The sequence below is a fragment of the Triticum urartu genome, chromosome 4A (assembly GCF_056163025.1).
Source record: "Triticum urartu cultivar PI428250 chromosome 4A, HENAU_Tu73, whole genome shotgun sequence".
In the NCBI taxonomy this organism is placed as follows: Eukaryota; Viridiplantae; Streptophyta; class Magnoliopsida; order Poales; family Poaceae; genus Triticum; species Triticum urartu.
Genome location: NC_141876.1, coordinates 595,076,829 through 595,099,801, shown reverse-complemented (window position 1 = coordinate 595,099,801; position 22,973 = coordinate 595,076,829). Strand labels below are relative to the sequence as shown.

General features: G+C 48.2%; 2 protein-coding genes across 2 annotated transcripts; one reads left to right on the top strand and one right to left on the bottom strand.

Moving 5' to 3' along the window:
* Positions 1-1,365: 1,365 nt before the first annotated feature.
* Positions 1,366-10,747, bottom strand: LOC125554949 (ATP-dependent zinc metalloprotease FTSH 5, mitochondrial-like). Its single transcript, XM_087519129.1, has 6 exons — positions 10,706-10,747; positions 10,345-10,438; positions 9,964-10,158; positions 9,491-9,831; positions 8,917-9,393; positions 1,366-2,381 (listed from the first exon to the last, which is right to left on the bottom strand). Exons 1-6 carry the CDS (start codon positions 10,730-10,732, stop codon positions 1,635-1,637), a joined length of 1,881 nt encoding a protein of 626 aa, XP_087375255.1. The 5' UTR covers positions 10,733-10,747; the 3' UTR covers positions 1,366-1,634.
* An 11,373-nt stretch (positions 10,748-22,120) lies between these two features.
* On the top strand, positions 22,121-22,696 carry LOC147976993 (uncharacterized). Its single transcript, XM_087521049.1, has one exon. It carries the CDS (start codon positions 22,121-22,123, stop codon positions 22,694-22,696), a length of 576 nt encoding a protein of 191 aa, XP_087377175.1.
* Positions 22,697-22,973: the final 277 nt, after the last annotated feature.

The following is a 22,973-nucleotide window of genomic DNA, read 5'->3' as shown; positions in this document are numbered from 1 at the left end:
TTCACCCGTTGCAGCATCATTGGGCACATCGTCTGGTTCCTCTTGATCTTCACCAGCTCCCCCCGTTGCAGCATCACCGTATTCAGGGGGCACATAGTTGTCATCGTACTCTTCTTCTTTGCCGTCTTCCATCATAACCCCTATTTCTCCGTGCCTCGTCCAAACATTATAGTGTGGCATGAAACCCTTATAAAGCAGGTGGGAGTGAAGGATTTTCCGGTTAGAGTAAGACCTCGTATTCCCACATTCAGTGCATGGACAACACATAAAACCATTCTGCTTGTTTGCCTCAGCCGCATCGAGAAACTCATGCACGCCCTTAATGTACTCGCAGGTGTGTCTGTCACCGTACATCCATTGCCGGTTTATCTGCGTGCATTATATATAATTAAGTGTCCAAATTAATAGAAGTTCATCATCACATTAAAACCAAAGTGCATACATAGTTATCATCTAACAACATATAGCTCTCCAGAGCATTTAATTAATTAAACCATACATTGAAACTATGTAAAACATTTCAATGCGAAAACAAATGCGATCATAATCGCAACTAAGGTAACAATTGATCCAACGGCATAATGATACCAAGCCTCGGTATGAATGGCATATTTTCTAATCTTTCTAATCTTCAAGCGCATTGCATCCATCTTGATCTTGTGATCATCGACGACATCCGCAACATGCAACTCCAATATCATCTTCTCCTCCTCAATTTTTTTTATTTTTTCCTTCAACAAATTGTTTTCTTCTTCAACTAAATTTAACCTCTCGACAATAGGGTCGGTTGGCATTTCCAATTCACATACATCCTACATAAATAAAATTTATGTCACGTTGGTCGGCATAATTTTCATAAATAATAAATGAACCAATAGTTATAAAGATAATATATATACCACATCCGAATCATAGACAGGACGAGGGCCGACGGGGGCGGATACCAAAACCATCGCACTATATAAGATGCAATAATAAAAGTAAGAAAATAATACAAGTATCTATGTAAACATACAAGTAAGAATATTTTTCCTTTCAGAAAGAAGATAAGAACAAGAGGCTCACCACGGTGGTGCCGGCGATGAGCTCGGCATGGGTGATCGACGGCGGTGAAGACAGGGATGGGGCGTGACGGACCGCTAAATCTAGACAAATATTATGGAAAATGGAACTTGGAGGTCGAGCTTGGAGAGGAGAAAGCTTAAGTAGTGTGGCTCGGGCATTCCATCGAACACCTTGTGTGCATAGGAGGTGAGCTAGAGCACCACAAAGCCCTCTCCCCCTCGGCCAGAGAAAAACAGAGCATTGGGGTGCTCTGCTCGCGAGCGAGGGGTATATATAGGCACCTCATTGGTCCCGGTTGGTGACATGAGCCGGGACTAAAGGGGAGCCTTTGGTCCCGGTTCAAGCCACCAACCGGGACCAATGGTGGTGGGCCAGGAGCGAGGCCCATTGGTCCCGGTTCATCCCACCAACCGGGACCAAAAGGTCCAGATGAACCAGGACCAATGGCCCATGTGGCCCGGCCGGCCCCCTGGGCTCACGAACCGGGATCAATGCCCACATTGGTCCCGGTTCTGGACTGAACCGGGACTAATGGGCTGACCCGGCCTGAACCAAAGACCTGTTTTCTACTAGTGTGTCGAAACTAGTTCCTTGATCTGGTCACCAGTGCGAGTTTCATGCTCCAGGAGGGCATTTGCTAGCGCATGGAGCTCCTTGTTGTGCTCCGTGAGAATCGATTTTGCGTTCCGGTAAGCGTTATCCAATAATGCTTTTATCTCCTCATCAACCAGGGCCGTTGTCACGCCAGTGCCACCATCACCGTCATTGCCGTACGAAACAAAGCCGACCCGGTTGCTCATACCATACCTGGTGACCATGGCTTTCGCCAATTGAGTCGCCTTGCTTAGGTCAGATGAGACACCAGTGGTGATCCCGGCCTCTCCAAATATAAGCTCCTCAGCCACTCGCCCTCCCATGCACACATCCAGCATCGCCAGCAACTGCTTCTTGGAGAGTTCCAGCTCACTGTCTTCCCCCAGCAGCTGCGCCACCATGCCAAGAGTATTTCCTCTGGGCGCAATGGTGACCTTGTGGACAGGTTCAGCACCGTCTGTGAGGATAGCAACAAGGGCGTGCCCACCCTTGTGGTACGCAGTCTTCTTCCTGGATTGTTCAGATACCACCAACGACTTGCGCTCGCTGCCCATGAGGATCTTGTCCTTGGCGTACTCGAAGTGATCAGTCCCAACAGCATTTGCCCCATCCATGGAAGCCTTGAGAGCGGCATCGTTCACTAGGCTTGCAAGGTCTGCACCTGAAAACCCAGGCATTCCCCTCGCAATGGTCATTGCATCCACACCCTTGCCTGTAGACACCTGCATGGAAGAATTCATGGAGTTAAGGTCAAAGCTTTGCATCAGAGAGCGCGAAAAATAAGCCTTATATATGTACTTTTTGCTGAAATCTGAGATGGGCTCTAGGCCCATATTGCAATTTCTGAAAAATCTCTAAGGGCCCATGTGGGTTATATGGCACTAGGTGTGGTGGGAAGTTTAGTCCCACCCCGGAAGTGGAAGGAGAGTTGGAGTGGTTTATAAGGGTTTCTCTTCTACATGCTATTGGAGCTTGAGAAGAGAAGAGGCCCTCGCGCACTCCTCCTCCGCCGCCCGCCTCGCCACGCCACGCCTCGCCTCGCCTCGTCACGACGCGCCGCGCCGCGGGTTGCGGGATTGAGCCGAGCCGAGATCACACCTACGCGCTTATTTTTGCCAGTCACTAACGGAGAGTTTTCTGACAGCTGGGCCACGATCTGAGACGTCAGATCGTGGGCTGTCACGGACTCGGACGTGGGTCGAGCCCACGTCTCTCCACGCGGCTGCGCCTATAAGTATGCGGTGTCTCCTAACCCTAGCCACCACGAACAGATCACATCTGCTCACGCGCACGCCCACCGTCGTTCCTTTGCTGCTGCTGCCGCCGGTGACTCCATCCCGTCCGCCGCGTACACGGTCGACGGGAGAGCAGGTCTCCGAAACCACGCCCTTCTGGTTCCTGTACGGGGTGAGGGGCGAATAGGTTTTTGGGCAGCGATTACGCGACTGCTCGCTTCCGATCGTCTACTTCCTCTACGTCCGCGTCGCCTTCATCATCATCATGTCCACCGACGCCGACCGTGCCGCCGCCGAGAAAGCTAAAGCTGACAAGAAGGCCGCCGAGGACGCCGCTGCTGCCACCAAAGCCACGGCCTCTGCGTGGCCTACTGGAGGGTATAACTCGTTTATCCCGCTCCTGATTATTTTCATATTAGCAGTACTAGCAGTATGTGTAGATTTGTCTACTGTTTGCTTAGTACGTGCATGTTTAGATCAGAGTCAGTACGTCATCAACTTAGTCAATGCCATGCTAGTGATTTACTCATGGATTAATTTAATCAAGAAATTGCCTATTTACTCAACAATTCAAAAACCTATTATGTGTAGGAATTTCTCGGCAAGTGGCTTTGCCGCTGCACTGAAACCGGATAAGTTTACCGGTACATACTTCAAGCGTTGGCAGACTAAGACCACGTTATGGCTCACGGCTATGAACGTGTTCTGGGTCATCGGTGTCTCCACGGGAACGATTGCTCCTGAACAGGAGAAGGCGTTCAAGGAGGCTACCGTTGTGTTTCTCGGAGCAGTTCTTAGCGTGATCGGAGATAAACTGGTCGACGCATATTTACATGTGCATGTCGCCAAGGACTTGTGGGAGGCGCTCGAATCTAAATTCGGGGCCGCCGATGCAGGGAGCGAGATGTATATTATAGAGCAGTTCCACGATTACAAGATGGTTGAAAACCGTCCTGTATTGGAGCAGGCTCATGAGATAATATGCATTGTTAAGGAACTTGAGCTTCTCAAGTGCGAGTTACCGGGCAAGTTTGTTGCGGGCTGCATAATCGCTAAGCTCCCTAATTCCTGGAGGAACTTTGCCACCACTCTGAAACATCAGAGGCGTGAATTCTCTGTGGAGGATGTTATTGGCCATCTGAGTGTTGAGCAGAATTCGAGGGCAAAAGACTCGCACGAAAAAGGGGCCGAAGGGACTTCTGTTGCCAACATGGTGAACCAGAAGAACTTCAACTCCCACAAGCCCAAGGGAAAGAACGGTGTCCAACACAATACCGACTTTAAGAAGAAGGGTAAGAAGACCTTCAATAAGAACAAGAAGGACGAGGGCTGCTTTACTTATGGTTCGGTTGAACATTGGGCCAACAAGTGCCCAAACAAGTACAAGAAGTCAGGACAGGACTCCAAGTCTGTCAACATGATTGTGGGCAACAATGAGAATGGTGCATCTGGGTACAGTAATTTATTTACTGTTTTTTCAGTGTTTCAACCCAACGATTGGTGGGTGGACACAGGTGCAAGTGTTCATGTGTGTGCTGACATTTCATTGTTCACTTCTTACCAGGTCACAGGTCACGGGTCCGTATTGATGGGGAATGGCGCGAGTGCTTCTGTTCATGGTGTTGGCACGGTCGATCTGAAGTTTACTTCGGGAAGGATCGTGCAGCTGAAGAACGTGCAGCATGTCCCCGCCATCAAGAAGAACCTCGTTAGTGGCTCCCTTCTATGTAGAGAAGGGTTTAAGTTGGTTTTCGAGTCTAATAAATTAGTTGTTACAAAATATGGACTCTTTGTTGGAAAAGGTTATGAGAGCGGAGGGATGTTCCGCCTTTCCCTCGCAGATTTTTGTAATAAAGTCGTGAACCATATTCATTCGAATGTTAATGAATCTGAAGTTTGGCATTCACGTCTTTGTCACATTAGTTTTGGTGTTATGACGCGGCTAGCCAAGTTGGATTTAATCCCGAGTTTCACTTTAGCCAAAGGTTCTAAGTGCCTTTCATGTGTGCAAGCTAAGCAACCTCGCAAGCCTCATAAGGCCGCGGAGGAGAGACACCTGGCACCATTAGAACTCATACATTCTGATCTTTGCGAGATGAATGGTGTGTTGACTAAAGGTGGAAAGAGATACTTCATGACATTGATAGATGATTCCACTAGATATTGCTATGTGTATCTGTTAAATACTAAAGATGAGGCTCTACACTACTTTAAAATCTATAAGGCAGAAGTTGAAAATCAACTTGAAAAGAAAATTAAACGAGTCCGGTCAGATCGTGGTGGAGAGTACTTCTCGAGTGAGTTTGATTCCTTCTGTGCGGAACACGGCATTATTCATGAGAGGACGCCTCCCTATTCACCCCAGTCAAACGGGGTTGCCGAGCGGAAAAACCATACTCTAACTGATTTGGTTAACGCCATGTTAGATACATCGGGTTTATCCAAGGCATGGTGGGGGGAGGCTATATTGACGGCATGTCATGTCCTGAATAAAGTTCCGACAAAGGATAGTGAGATCACTCCCTATGAGAAATGGGCAAAGAGAAGGACGACACTCTCGTACTTGCGCACTTGGGGCTGTTTGGCGAAAGTCAACGTGCCGATCCCCAAAAAGCGTAAGCTTGGACATAAGACCGTGGACTGCATTAATTTGGGTTACGCTAAGAACAGCATTGGCTATAGATTTCTAGTAGTGAAATCTGAGGTACCTGACCAGAAGATCGGTACAATTATGGAGTCTAAGATGCTACATTCTTTGAGGATATTTTTCCTATGAGAGATATGCAAAGCACTTCTAGACAGGAATCTGAGGAGACTCCTGAACCTGCCATCCCTATGGAATATTATGAACAAACACATGATGAAAATCCTGAGGAGGATGACGAGGAAACCCTTGGTAGGGGCAAGAGACAAAGGACTGCAAAGACCTTTGGTGATGATTTCTTCGTGTACCTCGTGGATGATACTCCCACCTCTATTTCAGAAGCGTATGCCTCTCCAGAAGCTGACTACTGGAAGGATGCGGTCCGTAGCGAGATGGATTCCATCATGGCTAACGGGACATGGGAGATCACTGACCGTCCCTATGGTTGCAAACCACTGGGATGTAAGTGGGTGTTCAAAAAGAAGCTTAGGCCCGATGGTACGATTGAAAAGTACAAGGCTAGGCTTGTGGCCAAGGGCTATGACCGGCAAGAAGAGGAAGATTTCTTTGATACTTATTCACCTGTGGCTAGACTGACCACCATTCGAGTATTACTCTCGTTGGCGGCCTCACATGGTCTTCTCGTCCATCAGATGGATGTTAAGACGGCTTTTCTAAATGGAGAGCTAAAGGAGGAAATCTACATGCAACAGCCTGATGGCTTTGTGATAGATGGTCAGGAAAGAAAGGTGTGTAGGTTGATAAAATCTTTATATGGCCTGAAACAAGCACCTAAGCAATGACATGATAAGTTTAATACAACTCTGACATCTGTTGGTTTCGTTGTTAATGAGGCTGACAAATGTGTATACTATCGCCATGGTGGGGGCGAAGGAGTTATACTGTGCTTGTATGTTGATGACATACTGATATTCGGAACAAACCTCAAAGTCATTGAGGAGGTCAAATCGTTTCTATCTCAGAACTTTGAGATGAAAGACCTTGGTGTGGCTGATATTATCTTGAACATCAAGCTACTGAGAGATAATGAGGGTGGGATCACACTTCTGCAATCCCATTACGTTGAGAAGGTGTTGAGTCGTTTTGGATATTCGGACTGCACACCATCTCAAACACCATATGATCCTAGCGTATTGATTCGAAAGTCCAAAGGCATGGCTAAAGATCAATTGAGATACTCTCAAATCATTGGTTCACTGATGTACCTAGCGAGCGCAACGAGGCCTGACATCGCGTTTGCTGTGAGCAAACTGAGCCGGTTTGTTTCCAAACCGGGTGATGTACATTGGCATGCTGTTGAGAGAGTTATGCGCTATCTGAAAGGTACTATGAACTATGGACTTCACTATACCGGATACCCGTCGGTACTTGAAGGGTATAGTGATGCGAATTGGATCTCTGATGCTGATGAGATGAAGGCCACAACTGGGTATATGTTTACTCTTGGAGGTGGCGCTGTTTCCTGGAAGTCTTGCAAGCAAACGATCTTAACGAGATCGACAATGGAAGCAGAATTAACGGCATTAGACACATCTGGTGTTGAAGCGAGATGGCTTCGAGATCTTTTGATGGACTTGCCATTAGTTGATAAACCGGTTCCGGCTATCCTTATGAACTGTGACAATCAGACTGTCGTCACCAAGGTTAAGAGTTCAGAGGACAACATGAAGTCCACCAAACACATAAGAATGAGATTAAAAGCTGTCAGAAAATTAAGAAACTCCGGAGTGATAACGTTGGACTATGTCCATACGGCTAAGAATCTGGCAGATCCCTTTACAAAAGGGCTATCACGTGTTGTGATAGATAATGCATCGAGGGAGATGGGTATGAGACCCACATGAGTTGCCATGGTGGTAACCCAACCTATGTGATCGGAGATCCCGTGAACTAGGACCTGGGAAAACAAGCCAGTGGTGAACTGAGGAGAGTAACTATACTAACCCACTCCGTTGGAGATGCAATACTCTCGATACTGTATGGTAGGATGACTACGGTCTCAATGTGTTCCAAAGCTTATAAAAGCAAGATGCTATCCTACAGAGCGATCTTTGGAGGAACACACCTATATGAGCCCGACTGCTGGTCACAGTCTATGAGATTGGGGTGATCTCTAGTAAGCTCATGAATAGGCCAGGAGTGTGACTTATATGCTCCACCCGAGGGGTCAGCCTTCGGCAGCCTAGTACTAGTAAGACATGTAGTGAAACTTCTTTAAGCCAAACTGACAATTCAAGGCATAGTCCATTGTTCAGTTGTGAAGGAGTGTAGCCACTTGTTCTAGGTGAAGTTCAACCTTAACAGGTCTTTACTGAAACACTGGTATATCGAAACAGCAATTGGAACAGAGGACACAATGGGCCCTCGAGATCTGGTGGGGGATTGCTGAAATCTGAGATGGGCTCTAGGCCCATATTGCAATTTCTGAAAAATCTCTAAGGGCCCATGTGGGTTATATGGCACTAGGTGTGGTGGGAAGTTTAGTCCCACCCCGGAAGTGGAAGGAGAGTTGGAGTGGTTTATAAGGGTTTCTCTTCTACATGCTATTGGAGCTTGAGAAGAGAAGAGGCCCTCGCGCACTCCTCGTCACGACGCGCCGCGGGTTGCGGGATTGAGCCGAGCCGAGTTCACACCTACGCGCTTATTTTTGCCAGTCACTAACGGAGAGTTTTCTGACAGCTGGGCCACGATCTGAGACGTCAGATCGATCTGAGACGTCAGATCGTGGGCTGTCACGGACTCGGACGTGGGTCGAGCCCACGTCTCTCCACGCGGCTGCGCCTATAAGTATGCGGTGTCTCCTAACCCTAGCCGCCACGAACAGATCACATCTGCTCACGCGCACGCCCACCGTCGTTCCTTTGCTGCTGCTGCCGCCGGTGACTCCATCCCGTCCGCCGCGTACACGGTCGACGGGAGAGCAGGTCTCCGAAACCACGCCCTTCTGGTTCCTGTACGGGGTGAGGGGCGAATAGGTTTTTGGACAGCGATTACGCGACTGCTCGCTTCCGATCGTCTACTTCCTCTATGTCCACGTCGACTTCATCATCACCATGTCCACCGACGCCGACCGTGCCGCCGCCGAGAAAGCTGAAGCCGACAAGAAGGCCGCCGAGGACGCCGCTGCTGCCACCAAAGCCGCGGCCTCTGCGTGGCCTACTGGAGGGTATAACTCGTTTATCCCGCTCCTGATTATTTTCATATTAGCAGTACTAGCAGTATGTGTAGATTTGTCTACTGTTTGCTTAGTACGTGCATGTTTAGATCAGAGTCAGTACGTCATCAATTTAGTCAATGCCATGCTAGTGATTTACTCATGAATTAATTTAATCGAGAAATTGCCTATTTACTCAACACTTCTGACATGTAAGCCTCAAGGATCTGTCGTCGGCCCTCAACATCTGGAATAGGGACATTGACTTGACGGTCAAAACGCCCAGGCCTGACAAGGGCGCTATCTAATGACTCGGGGAAGTTGGTCGCCGCGACCACGATGATCCCGTCATTCTGCTTGAAGCCATCCATCTCAACAAGCAGCTGGTTCAGGGTCTGCCTCTGCGACATTGAACCTCCTGCGTGTCTGCGGCCACCAATCCCATCAATTTCATCGATGAAAATTATGCAAGGAGACAGCTGCTTTGCTGCATGAAAGAGGTCCCTCACTCTCTTAGCCCCAAGACCTACATAGACCTCCTCAAAATCACTGCCGCTGCACGGAAAAAAGGGGACGCCGGCTTCCCCGGCCACAGCCCTTGCCAACATGGTCTTCCCTGTGCCAGGCGGGCCCATAAGCAAAACACCCTTTGGAAGCTTGCCACCAAGGCGTGTGAAATGCTGCAAAGCATGTAAAATAAGGTCAACAACTCCGCACCGTGAAAGAATTGCTGAATTAGAACGCCTGCACACATGTTGATGGCAATGCCACACTCACCTTGGGATCTCGTAGGTAGTGAACTATGTCCTCAAGCTCAGCCTTGGCTTCATCAACCCCCTTTACGTCACTGAATTTTGTGCTTATCTCCATGGCCACTTCATTCAAACCACCAGATTTACCACCAGATTTACCAACTTCTGTGTTTTCGAGATTTTCAGCCATATCCTTAACATAACTATCAATCAAAGCCTTAATGCCATAGATTGCAGAGCCAGTAACTACAAGGCCTCCACAAGTACGCAGAAGCTGCTTTTTCAGCAGGCCTTTCTCTACTACATACACCGGCGCAATGCCTGTGCTAAGAACACTTACTTCCTCCCTTGCTGCATTTGAAATTCCTGCATAGAGAACAGAATCCACCCATGCACACAAAAGCTATCAAGCCAATTCGCATGTCGTTTATGTGTAAAAAACTAAAAATGCACACCCTACTCCTAATTCGTGAACATGGCGAAAGAAAAGTCGGCTACCTCGATTTAGTATTTTGATGAAGTTGTGTAAAACTCTTTGTGGATCACTCCTATGAATCCCTTTATTAGAAAGAGAAGCGGCGCCAGACTGCACGCCTTGTACCCTCTGACTAACAAAGCTTGATAGGTACCTCTGCTGTAGATTCCTAAGCACACTGCCTGCATTGATTAAGAACCAAACCAAGCAGAAACTTACTACCTTGATGGCAACAACCAACCAAAAAGGCGTGGTAGAATGTAGAATAATTACAAGAATAGTATTGTTATTAGCCATGTTTAAGTCAAGCTAGCACTAGTTTGCAGTTGCCACAAAAGTATATATACCGATCAAGGATGTAGTTCATGTGTGTGGTGGAGAGAGAAGCGGCCATATAAAGATACCTGCTCCAGAATGTGTATTTGTAGCAGGTGCCCTGAAGGCAGGAGCTGAACACGCCGCCCCCGCCGCCGCCGCAGCCACAACATGCTTTGCAGCCTGTGAGACAAAACACAAGCAAAAAATTAACATTGGCATAGACAACGGCAACAGCAAGCGCAACCCATACATTAACATAAGTGGCATCGATCTGAAACACAGGACAGAGAGACAGTGCTTTGCAGCTGCAGTTTCAGCATCGATGAGCATCAGATAACATGTACGTACATGTACAAAAAAGAAGACTAGCTAGTGTTCCTTTGGACGGGAACAACCTCCTGAACCCAAGAACAGAGCGAAATCATGATGAAAAAGTAGCACACATACCCTGGAGAGAGCGAGCCGGCCGGCCATGGTGGATAGGACAGGGCAGGACTTTTCTCTCAGAGCTCGGAATTTGTTTCCGTTGCTCCAAGTTGGCGACTTCCGTCTGTTTTTCTTTGCCTCGTATTATTGATTGATAATGATAATAATCTTACTATTTTTATAGAGACTAGAAGATACGCAATATTTATTTTGGGTCCTGATAACTGCCACACGTGTGGCAGGGGAGGAGGCTGCCCGCACGTCCGGTCTGAAGGGGCAACGGCCGAACGATTTTCACGTGTGGCAGGGGAGGAGGCTGCCCGCACGTCCGGTCTGGAGGGACAACGACCGAACGGTTTTCGTTCCGTACGATCTCCCCAGCGCTCGAACAGCCTCCAGATCGCCATACAGGTCGTTTCCCTGTCAAACCAAAAAAGAGCCCGGTAACCAAAAAAAGCCCAGTTTTCGCTACGATATGAAAAATAAAATACCAGCCCCTATAAAAAGCAAAAAATGCCATTGGTGAAAAAGATTTTTTTTATGACCCAGAAGAAAACAAGACATGGAAACTCCCATCATACAAACAAAGATTATATTGCCATGGCAAATTCATAAGTTAAAAATGCCGTGGTATTTTTCATGGCAAAAATAGAGTAAAATTTGCCATGGAAAAACTGTAGTAAATTTTGCCATGGCAAAAATGGATTAAAATTTGCCATGGCAAAAATAGAGTAATTTTGCCATGGGAATAAAGTACAAATTTCCATGGCTACATAAGTATATTTGCCATGCTATATATTAAAAAAATTCATGTTCTAGAAAAATGTAAAATTTTCCATCGTATTAAAATTAAAATTGCCATTCCCTATATAATAAATTTTCCATGTCAAAAAAATTAGTAAAAAATGACATGTCAAAAAAAGTAAAAAGTTCCCATTCCAAAGAAAATGTAGAAAAATCCCACTTTTGGTTTGTGAAATTAAATATTTTTGCCGTGCCCCGTGAACAACAATTGCCATGCCCTTTAAGTTTGACATGGCAAGATTTGAATGTTCTTGAACATAATAAGTTGCCATGTTTTTGAACATCTACAACTTTGCCATGGTTTTTGAACATATTAAGTTGAAATGTTTTTTTGAACATCTACAACTTTGACACATTTTCGAACATGGCAAAAGTTGCCATGGCAAGTTTACCATGTCGTTGAACATAGTATGTTGCCATGTTTTTTTAATATCTATAAACATGTGATGTTTTCGAACATGGCAAAGTTGCCATGGCAAGTTTGCCATGTTGTTGAACATATTAAGTTGCCATGTTTTTTTAACATCTACAACTTTGCCATGTTTTCGAACATCTACAAACTTTGCCATGTTTACGAACACGGAAAACTTGCCAACATCTACAACTTTGACATGTTTTCGAACATGGCAAAAGTTGCCATGGCAAGTTTGCCGTGTTGTTGAACATACTAAGTTGCCATGTTTTTTGAACATCTACAACTTTGACATGTTTTCGAACATGGCAAAAGTTGCCATGGCGAGTTTGCCGTGTTGTTGAACATATTAAGTTGAAATGTTTTTTCAACATCTACAACTTTGACACATTTTCGAACATGGCAAAAGTTGCCATGGGAAGTTTGCCGTGTTGTTGAACATACTAAGTTGCCATGTTTTTGGAATATCTATAAATTTGCGATGTTTTCGAACATGGATAAGGTGCCATGGCAAGTTTGCCATGTTTTTAGATAAAGAATGTGCCATGGCAAATCACATGAAAAAGTCATATGTGGCAAAATGCCATTGTTTACGAACAAGGACAGAGATAAAACTTGCAATGGCTAATGCATATACAAAATTGCCATGGAATTTTTTTATCAAATTTGCCATGAAAAGATCACAAGTCTGAAACCACAAAAAAGTTCACAGATCTGAAACCTGGTGCTCTCTCGTTCATTACCCTACAAGCAGATTCTAACTAGTTTCGGTGCTATACGAAATTAATCAAAGGCACCAGACGAATCACATAGTTCAATAATCTAGCAACATCCTACAGAAATTAGTAAACCCACATGAGGATTTCAGTAGCAACAATAGAGATCCATCGGTCGATGCACACAGGGAGGGAGGGAGTGTTACCCTGAAGATGGATGGGAGGGTCGTGGTCCATGGCGGCGCGCTCGCAGCAGTGTGGGATGTGCATTTCCACGTCGCGCTCGGCGCCGCCAACAGCCACCGCATCTCGGCCCTGTGACCGGGCGCCGCTCGAGCTAGGCCGTGACGGCCTCGTCCGCATCAGTGCGCGGCGCGCCAGTTCGCGTCGCTCCGGGCACTGCCAAGCAGCCGCCGCATCTCGGAGCGGCTCCTCCGAGCTCCTTTCCCACCTTTCCTTCCTCGACGCGGCTCCTCCATCGAGCTCGCCGATGCTGGGCTCGTCGTCTCCCCCGATGGCGGCGTGCTCCATCAGCCGAGTTCAGATCCGCCCACTCCAGCATCAGCCACCATGGGCCTCCCATCATGCCGACGACAAGGCTCTCCTCTACGGGCGCGACCTCCTCATCGTCGTTGAGGTAGTCGAGGACCTCCGCCTGCTTGTCCCCTCGGCGGCCATGGGGAGCCACGCCGACCCATCATCCCCTCACCGTCACCCTCGCTTTGGTCGCCGTGCTCACCATGAGGGATTTGAGATGTGGTGGTGAGGAGTGGGTGTGGGTGTGTGGGGGGGGGGAGATACGGCTGTGGGTGGGGAAGTGGGCTCTGTGCGGGCGATGGGAGGCAACTGAGCTGCGTTCAATCGTGCGGCACGTTCGTCCTTCCTACCACATGCTCAGTTGATGACGTGGCTGGGACACGCTTCAAGATCCGTGCTTTTTTTCATCTAATGGCTCTGAACGTGTTTGGACGGTGTTGTGAGCACCCACACGTGTGGGCGTTAGTATTTCCCTTTATTTTTGCGTCGATTGATCGCGTGTGTGTTTGTATCTCTAGTCCGACTGTACTACGCTACGCACACACCTGAACTCTGTAGCCGGACTCAGATCACAATCACGCCGGATCCACGCAAGAATCCGCACGGGAACGGGATCCGACTCTGAACCCAAACTGGTTCAACGAGCAACTCAGGCTTTGATCCGAAAACACACGCCGTATCTGGAGAAGGAGGGCATGAACCGGAGCCGGATCCGGAGGCAGAGCTCACCTGTGAGGCCGGCCGTCACGAGCAGTGCTCCGCCGCTGCGCGCGCTCTCTCCACCGGCTGCGAGCAGGGACCCGCGCCGACGGATCCATGCATCGCGGCCTCGGCACCGTACAGATGCCGGGCGGGGGACAGGGGGTGGTGGCGCCGGGTCGTCGGCGTGGCCGCCGTTGGGGAGCTCGCTCCTCCAATGACTGATGCAGGGAGCAGCCGACCAAACCGAACACATATTTTGTTCTTTTGTTTGTTTTTTGGGATGGAATGCCATGGTTTTCGAGAGAAACTCTACTTCAAAATATTTTTAAAGAAATTAAAAAAAACTTTGAGATATTTGGTTCCAAAAAGTATTGTAGTTTCCACCTCATTATTTATAATCCCAAATGATGTAAATCTAGCGTTGGATTTATTGACTTCTGGTGTCTCAATCGTCCATCTGCTCGATCAGTCGTACGGTTAGAGCCTCGAGCGAATGCTCCTCCCATTCGCCACTAACCCCTGTGTTTCGTCCACTGACCACTGTGCTCACCCTGCACTCGTTGCACTCACTTCATTTGCTCTCATTCTTTTCCTCTCTCTCGCACACCGTTTGGGTTGCTTCACAATCGATCGGGATTCAAGTGTCATCCACCGCCGGCGTCCAGTTCCGGCTCCACCTCTCCGCCGGAGGGTTTCACAGTGGTTGTAGTCGCCGCGACAGGGAAGGGTCGCAACACCTCATCGGGGATTCTGGTGTTGTGGTGGCGAGCTTTGTGGCCCAGCCGATAAATCAAATGGCGCATTTGACGGCCTTGGAAATTTCCTGGCCATTGGGGGAGGGGGTGGCAATTTCCCCCGATTTTTGTCGTGCTCCCCATTTTGCTTGTGTATTGTAGGGCTTTGTCATGTCCAGGGTGTGGCTGACGGCAATTCTTGCCATGTCCCCATTATGAAGCTTGGTTACTTTTGTCATTTTTAGATTGTGTGTGTATGTGATAGACGTCACCTGGTTAATATGAGCACAAACGTAAACTGCCTCCACAGCCGTTGGATGCGACCCCATCATATTCGTCGTACTAATCCCATGGATCCCGCATAGCAATCCTGCAGATCTCATCGCATGCCTTCCACCAGCACCGGCATCCCAACGCTAATGCAAAAATGAAAAGCCGGCCACCGCTCGTCATTGTGGCCATAGACTGCGTCCTCTGCTGGCGATGGTCTGTCGCGCCACAAACCAGTGTTGATTGTCGTTGTTGAAGGAGTGTTGTCGAGCTCCACTAGTGCTACAAAGGGCGATGATCTGCGCCACAAACCAGTGTTGATTGCTGCTATTGAAGGAGTGTTGTCGGGCTTAGTGCTGCAAAGAGTGGTCGCTGATGATGCGCTCTCATCACTCGCTCGCTGTTGATACTGCAAAACTAATAAACATGTGATTAATGTGTGTTACAACGGGCCGCCGGTGGCCGTCGCTCGTCGTTGATGCAGCAAAGCGACACACGGGTGGTTGTTTTTGTGCTGCAATGGGCTGCCGGCAAGGGAGGTGTTCAGGGTGCCATGGGTGAGACCTCGGCTAATGGAGCTGGTCATCAACTAGCGAATGGCCCGGTAGCTGTCCGGGCCTTTGAGGGCCCGGTCGGGCCTATGGGGTCCGGTCGGCTACCGTCGTGGACGGTGGAGGTGGGGCCCTCCCGTATGCCGACGGTGTTGTTGCCCTAGTCCCGGCTCCTCTTCTTCGTTGTGCAGACCATCTTCGCGGTGCCGTGGTGAGACAGCGTGGGAAGCTTCGTGTTCGTGTTGGCGCAGGGTGATGGTCGGTCTAGTGGCGAGCTCCGAAGTGCCTGAGGTAGAGGCTGGGATCGGGAGAAATCTTTGTTGGCTTGGCCGACACCGACGCGGTGGCGCCTGAGGGTGCCGCCGGACCTTCCTGGAGGGCGTCGGGGCTACCCTTCCTCTCTCCTCGCCGTGTACCGGGGGAAACCCTTGGTAGCAGCGTCGTCATCGTCGCGTCCCTTCTTGAAGGTGTTTGTTGGGTACCGGCACTTCGGAGTCTCGGAGATTGGTGGGCGATCTTCGGTGGACGCAGCAGTCACGACGCTTTGTCATTTTTGTCGATTCGCCGTTATCGGCATTTGTTTCTTTTTTTTTCTCTTGTCTTTCTTTTGGGCGTGTTTGTGCTGCTTCCGCCCCAGCCCTTATCGTTGATTGTATCGGATGGTTGCTTTGTAATACAAAGCAGGGGGAAACCCTTTTTCGTATCAACTAGCGAAGGAGGGTTATATGAATATAAGTCATGTAAAACTTGGGTCAAGTACCTGCCGGATTGTATTTGTGATGTTTTGAACTAGGATCGTGCCGAGATGAACGAACAAAACACAACTCATTTCAACTAAAAACATATTATTTTTTTAGTTGTCAATAACATATTATTCGGTTGACAGTATGATGTGTGTTATCTGATTGTCAAAAAAAAGGTGAAAGCTCAGGCAATATTGTTCTAAGTTATTTTAGCTCCGTGAGTTGCATCTTAATTTTTCTTAAAGCATGTGACAGCGCACGTGCATTATACTACTAGGAATAAGGTGTACGTGTGTGTGTTCATAGGATGAGTGTACGCGTATATATATGAGCGTTTGTGTCTGTATTGTGTCCGAAATATACGCGAGCAACACAATATTTTTTTAACACGGTATAGACACAATCGCTCATACATACGTGTATACACTCACCCCATGAACGCACACATGCATACCCTACCCTTATGAGCATTTTCGAGAGACTGAGCCCGCATATCATCTTGAGATTTACGAAGTCATTGTAGGTGTCGTCGTCGACGAGAATGTCTACTCTCACTGAAAGCGCATCGCCGGAAATCCTAAAATAAATTCAGGAATAATGCGAGCACCATGACTTCTACCCTGATGAGCTGGAAATACCACTGTCTTTTTAACCATTCAACTATAGCTTTGTTCGCTCGAGCAACACAGTGTTGGAGGGTCGTTTCGTCTCCCTCCCTGCACGTCTTTGTTTAGGTATAGGTTCAGCAAATTAAGTACGTCTTGTGTTTAATTACGGAAGATTGTTCTAAGTAATTTTAGCTTCGTGAGTAGCATTTTAATTTTTTTTAAAGCCTATGACAGCGCACGTGCGTTATACTAGTAGGAATAGGGTGTACGTGTGTGCGTTCATAGGGATGAGTATACGCGTATATATATGAGCGTTTGTGTCTGTACTGTGCCCGAAATATACGCGAGCATCCTTTTATTCTGTCAGATATGCTTGTGTTGAAGTTATCCTTTCATTCCTTGACAATGGAGCAAAAGGAAAATACACGGACATTGTTCTCGACACTGACGGAAGACGATCAGTATGACGGCAAAAGGAAGAGAGATTGTGGAGCTTTGTTCAAGTCAAGTAGTTTGGATAGTTGATGATTTGTTCACTTTTCTTCAGATTTTTATCTAAAAGTCAAGATAGGATAGTTGATGCATATTTGTTGTTGTCCACTCTTGTAATAGCAATGATGTTAGGTACAACCCTGTGTATCTCTATCAAAAACTTGCTTCTTCTTGGGTAATATAAGCTGAAGATTTATTTATTTTTTGCGAGAAATATAAGCTGCAGATAGTCATTACTTTGTATCTATCCTGAAATATATAACTTTGTATTGAGAAGAAACATCTATACTTCTTCAGTGCTACAAGTTAGATTGCATATAGTCATTACTTTCAGATAAATAAAAATGACCAATATAATGGGCATAATTACAGAATAAAAGGAAGGCATCAGTTTAATGTTGCAACCAGCTGATGCAACCATTTGGCATGAACAAAAAAATAATTTTGCCAAAGAGACAAACACAATAGCTTTGACAATATATGTTCACCAATATCCCAGTGGCAACACAAGCACATAGCTGTAGAATAAAAGGATAACTTCCAAGTAAATTACACCATTTAGCTGACATGCCCAGCTAACTAGCATTAAGGAAACAACAAGATAGGAACCGTCAGCGCACGACCCGGACGTCGCTGCTGAAACTTTGATGTGCTAGCACCTTCACTGAAATCTAATTGACGAGCAGCCGGCGGTGTTGTGCCATCTTCATGAGCTTTAAGCAAGTCTTCTAAATTCTCCTGGAATATGTGGAACAAAAGCGGATGGATACTCAAAATTCCATGGCAATGGGTGGATATATTGTACTAGCACACTGCATACAGCACAACATTGTTATCAAAAGAGTGGACAACAACAAATATACATTGCAAATTTCAAAAGGATGTTCAAATAGCAGGAGCTTTTATTCATAGTGTACATCAAATTCATTTATACAACAGAAAATCTCCACAATCTGAATCAACTATCCTATCTTGACCTGAGGAGAAAGTTTTGAAGAAACTGAACAAAGCATCAACAATCCAAGCTACTTGACTTCGGTTCCTGATTGTTTGGTCTCGCTGAGTGAAACATATCTCATGGACATTTCTAGGAAGCACTTAATCGTGATCGATGGAAGCATCCACATCCGTAGTTTTTTGGTTCTTCTGTCTTTCTTTTACCGTTCTGCTGATCATCTTCCGTCAGGGTAAAGTAGGGCAGCCAGCGAAGCCAAACTAAGGAGGGTGGGCATAGATGGCGAGTAACGTACCGATGTGCGAGAAGCTTGGCCGGAGCTAGGGGTACGTGCAGCCTGCGTATGCGGAGGCGCCCATGACATCGCCATGGCCGGTGGGAAGTAGTTGGAGGCAGTGCAACGAGTTGGGCCATCGAAGGGGACGGATCGCGCCGAGCTGGGGTGGTTTGCATGGTGTCGAGGAGCTCACTGGCGGCGTTGTGGTGGGCAGTCCGGGGAGTATCACTCCAACGGCTGAAATTGGGGGCGTTCTAGAGATTAAATCACCATTTGCAGATGGGGAGGTAGGGATCAAAACGGCTGCTGCTTTGAGATGCGTAACCGTTGTACCGCCACGCGTCGGACACGAGAGAGGGTCTCATGATCGGCTTCGTACGACCCGGGTCTTGTAGAAAAAAAAATTCGACTCGGATACATGGGCTATGCTATAAAACAGCCGCGATGTGCCTGAAATTAGTCAACAACCTAACTCACACGATGAGCTAGTTTGATTACAGATCACGATACGCGCGCACAACCAACGTCATGGCCAGCCGCTCCTCGTCGCCGGCGGCAACCAAGACCCTGACGTGCCTCCTGGCGGTCCGCTTGTCCGATTGCATATGTACAAAAACGCCATGGCCAGCTGCTCGTCGTCGTCGCCGTCAGCAACCAAGACCTTGACATGCCTCTTGGCGGTGCGGGGCTACGGCAAGCTGGGGCAGATGCCGCCTAGCACACCCTCCACCAAGCTTCAGATCCTCGGTCAACGACTCAAAATGTCATAATTGCATTGGACCCCACAAATAGTCAAAATAAATATAATTATTTATACTAAATTTAAATATACCTTTATACAACTTATTTTACAATCACAGCCTTTGCTAATATAATGTGTCAAATCAAGCGTTAAAATTTCACATTAGTTTCTTTTTCAGTGTGTTTACCTTAAAATTTTAACAAAAAACTTTAAACACGAGAAAATAATAAAAGACTAAATGGCATGTCTTGTGAGATTAATTTTGTGACACTTCCCTAAATATATTGTATATATTTGTGTGTTTATCCTTAAATGCGCTGGTAAGACAGTTCTAATGTATATAATATAACTGGACAATGGCTTCTAGTTTATGATTAGTTAGATGCAAATAGAAACATCTAGAGTATATACATTTAAAACTTTTGAATATTCAAACATTTGGAAAATTTCAACTTCCAAAAATTTCAAACTTTTAGAATTTTGAATTAAAAAAACAAATTGGAGAGAGAAATAATTATTTGTATAAGAGAGAAGGCTGAGAGTCACATAGGTGATCCCTCCATGAGAGAAGGTCGTGAGAGGAAAGCCGCGTGGTGAGCCCCCATCTTTTTTGGCTACATCTGCATTAGTGTAATAGGCGCACAGTTATAGCATCGACGGTGTAGTAGTTTGCTGCCTTTAAGAGCATCTCTAGGAGATTTCGCAACCGACCGGCCTGTAAAATTCATCTAGAGCTCCTGTAAAAGAAATTTACGAAACGACAAATGCGGAGACAGTACAGATCCTGCATACATTACCGGAATTCAACTTGATTTTAAAACTATAGTAGTTCGCACCATAAGCTCACCGGAGTTCCACATAAACATAGTTCATACAAGCTTAATTAAGCATAGTTCAAACGGAAATTAAACTAGTTCATACTACGCGGGGTTGTACTTCTAATTCATACTTGGTTCTACGTGTCGGCACCGGAGCCGGAGTCGCCGGAGTCGCCCTTGTCGCCAAAGCGGTCCTACATGGTGGGGGCTCGTTGTTGTGAAGCGTGTGGTAGATCAGCGTCCCGGAGAGGGTCAGGTGCAGGTGGTACTCCTCCCGGAGCTACGGCAGACGCGCGGCCGCTACTGCATCTCCAATGCCGGTTGCATGCCTCGCCTCCCACCACGCGGCCTCAGCCGCCTGAAGCCGCTGGAGGGCCCGATCGAACTTCTACCTGAGGCGACGGAAGTTCGCCCATACATCACCATAATTCAACTTGATTTTAAAACTAGTAGTTCGCGCCATAAACATCACTAGAGTTCCACATAAACATAGTTCATACAAGCTCGGTGCCCTTGTCGCTGGAGCCGTCCTCACGTGGCAGGGGCTCGTTGCCGTGAAGTGTGCGGTAGATCAGCGTCCCGGTGAGGGTCTGCTGGAGGTGGTACTCCTTCCAGAGCTCCGGCAGGCGCGCGGCTACAACTGTATCTCCGCGCGGCGGCTACCTGCCTCGCCTCCCACCACGCGGTGTCGGCCACCCGGAGCCGTTGGATGGGCCGGATTGAGTATCCGCCCAGGCGACGGAAGTTCGCCCACGCCCTCGCTTCGGCGTTGTGGGACTTCGCGCCGTGGATGCACGCCGCCTCCTTTTGCCTATTCGACGGAGAGGAACGCGGCAACATTTGGGGGGCAATATCGGCGGCGGCGGACGAGACAGGCAGCGAAGACGAAGAGGAGGGGCCCTGGAGCTGAGTCCCTGGGATGCGTCCGCGACGACTACTTCGCCGTGAGGATCACCCTCACCTTCTTCGACGAGAAGGAGCACCAGAGGCTGCAGCGCGCCGCCGCCAGGGCCGAGTGGTGCCGCCGGCTCAAAAGAAGCTTCTTCGACTTCGACTTCGACGGTAGTAATCTTATTAACCTTAATCTCAACCTGGGGCTAGTCCTACCAAAGTGCCACTCGTTGAACGCCGACAAGGTCCGGCCAGGTCCGGTAACGTTTCTCGACACCAAGCAGCAACATCAGCGAGAAGAGACGACGACGAAGAAGAAGATAACAACCATGGTGGAGAAGATGGCGACCGGCCTGCGCACCGCCGACAAGTCATCAGATTCACTACTCGCGCCATTGTTGAGCGCCGTGTATGCTTGAGAACCTTGTAATTAAACCTCGTAGGCTAATCTCCTACTAGTACTCATGCTGTGTGCGGTACATATTTGTTTCTGAATTTTCGCTTGATTTAAAGATGTTATGCTATACCAACTGTATCACATCACTAGAATTCAATGTAAATTGTGTTGCATACCTTGTCCTGCTTATTATATATGTGATCCAAGACAATAAAAAAATCGACGAAATCGGGTGGATTTGTTAGCGAGAATCAAGAGCTTTAGGCCTGTTCGGAGACCCGCCGCTCCACGAGGCTGCTCCCGAAGCGGGCGGAGTTTGAGTTAAAATCGTGGAGTGCACATATAGGTACTCCATAGATTCTGAAATTTCAGGGAGCAGGTGGATTCCGAACAGGCCCTTAGATACATGTGTGTATACGACACGATCAGTCGTCTTAGAGATCAGTACATCAGATAAAGCTGAAGCTGCAGATAACATTGTCCGTGGTACCGACACGCCCAATCTTCAATTTGTTAGAGTATCTCCAACAGCCGCGCCAAAATACGCGTGCGCGCGGTAAATTGGCTTTATAGCGTGCGCAGGACGTTTACGCGCGCTCCAGCGGTGGCGCGAAACTAGCGCGCGCGGGAAACGATTGCGCGCGCGCGGGAAAAGGCGGCCGCTCGCGCGCTACATTTGGCGCGCCGCGTCCGGCGCGCCTATAAATTGCAGCGCCTCCGCCGCTCTCTCCGTCTCTCCATCGCCCCCTACCGCGCTCTGCCGCCGACACGCCACCACCGCGCCACGATGCCGCCTCGGCGCCGGGGAGGTACGGGTTACCGCGGCGTCCGCGTGCGTCCGTCCGGCACCTACTCCGCCAAGATTCGGTCGGGCGGCGGCATGCGGCTCCGTCTTGAAACTTTCGACACCGCCCAAGAGGGCACCCGCGCGTACGACGCTGAGGCGTGGCGCCTCCTACGGTCCCGTCAGGACATGAACTTCGCCGACGTGGCGACGCAGGAGCGCGCACAGGAGTTGGCGCCTTTCCCGCGGCTTCTCACTGACGAGGATCATCGCAAGCATCGGAAGCGGGAGCATCGTCTCAGGCTGGCCGAGATGGACGAGCAAGCCATGGCGCTGTGGAGTCATCGCTTCCTTAAAGACACCAATGAGGAACAATTCTTCACCCAGAGGAGGGCGAAGAGGAGAGAGGAGCGAGCCGACTATCGCGAGGACAAGCGAACGCGGAAGGCGGTCGCTAAATACAACCAAGCCCTAGGAGATGCGTCCTCCTGGAACTCCGACGACGAGCGGTTTCTTGACGCCTACGCTCCGACGTCGGAGGAGGACATCACTGAGACAGAGTCCGAGTCGGACGAGTAGTAGTAGGAGAACTATCTACGAAATCAAATATGTAGTAGGAGACTATCTACGAAACCAAATATGTAGTAGAAAAAACTGAAATATAGCGCGCCTGCTGGAGCGGCGTGGGCGCGCTTTAATTTGCGGCGGCCGCTGGAGGCAGCGCACCGCTGCGCATAAAAGCTGGCTAACCCGGCGTTGTATCGCGACTTTTAGCGCGCGGCGCATTGCGCGACTGTTGGAGATGCTCTTAGTACACACTCTGCTGGTTTTGGATGGTACCAAGTTCCTGAATATG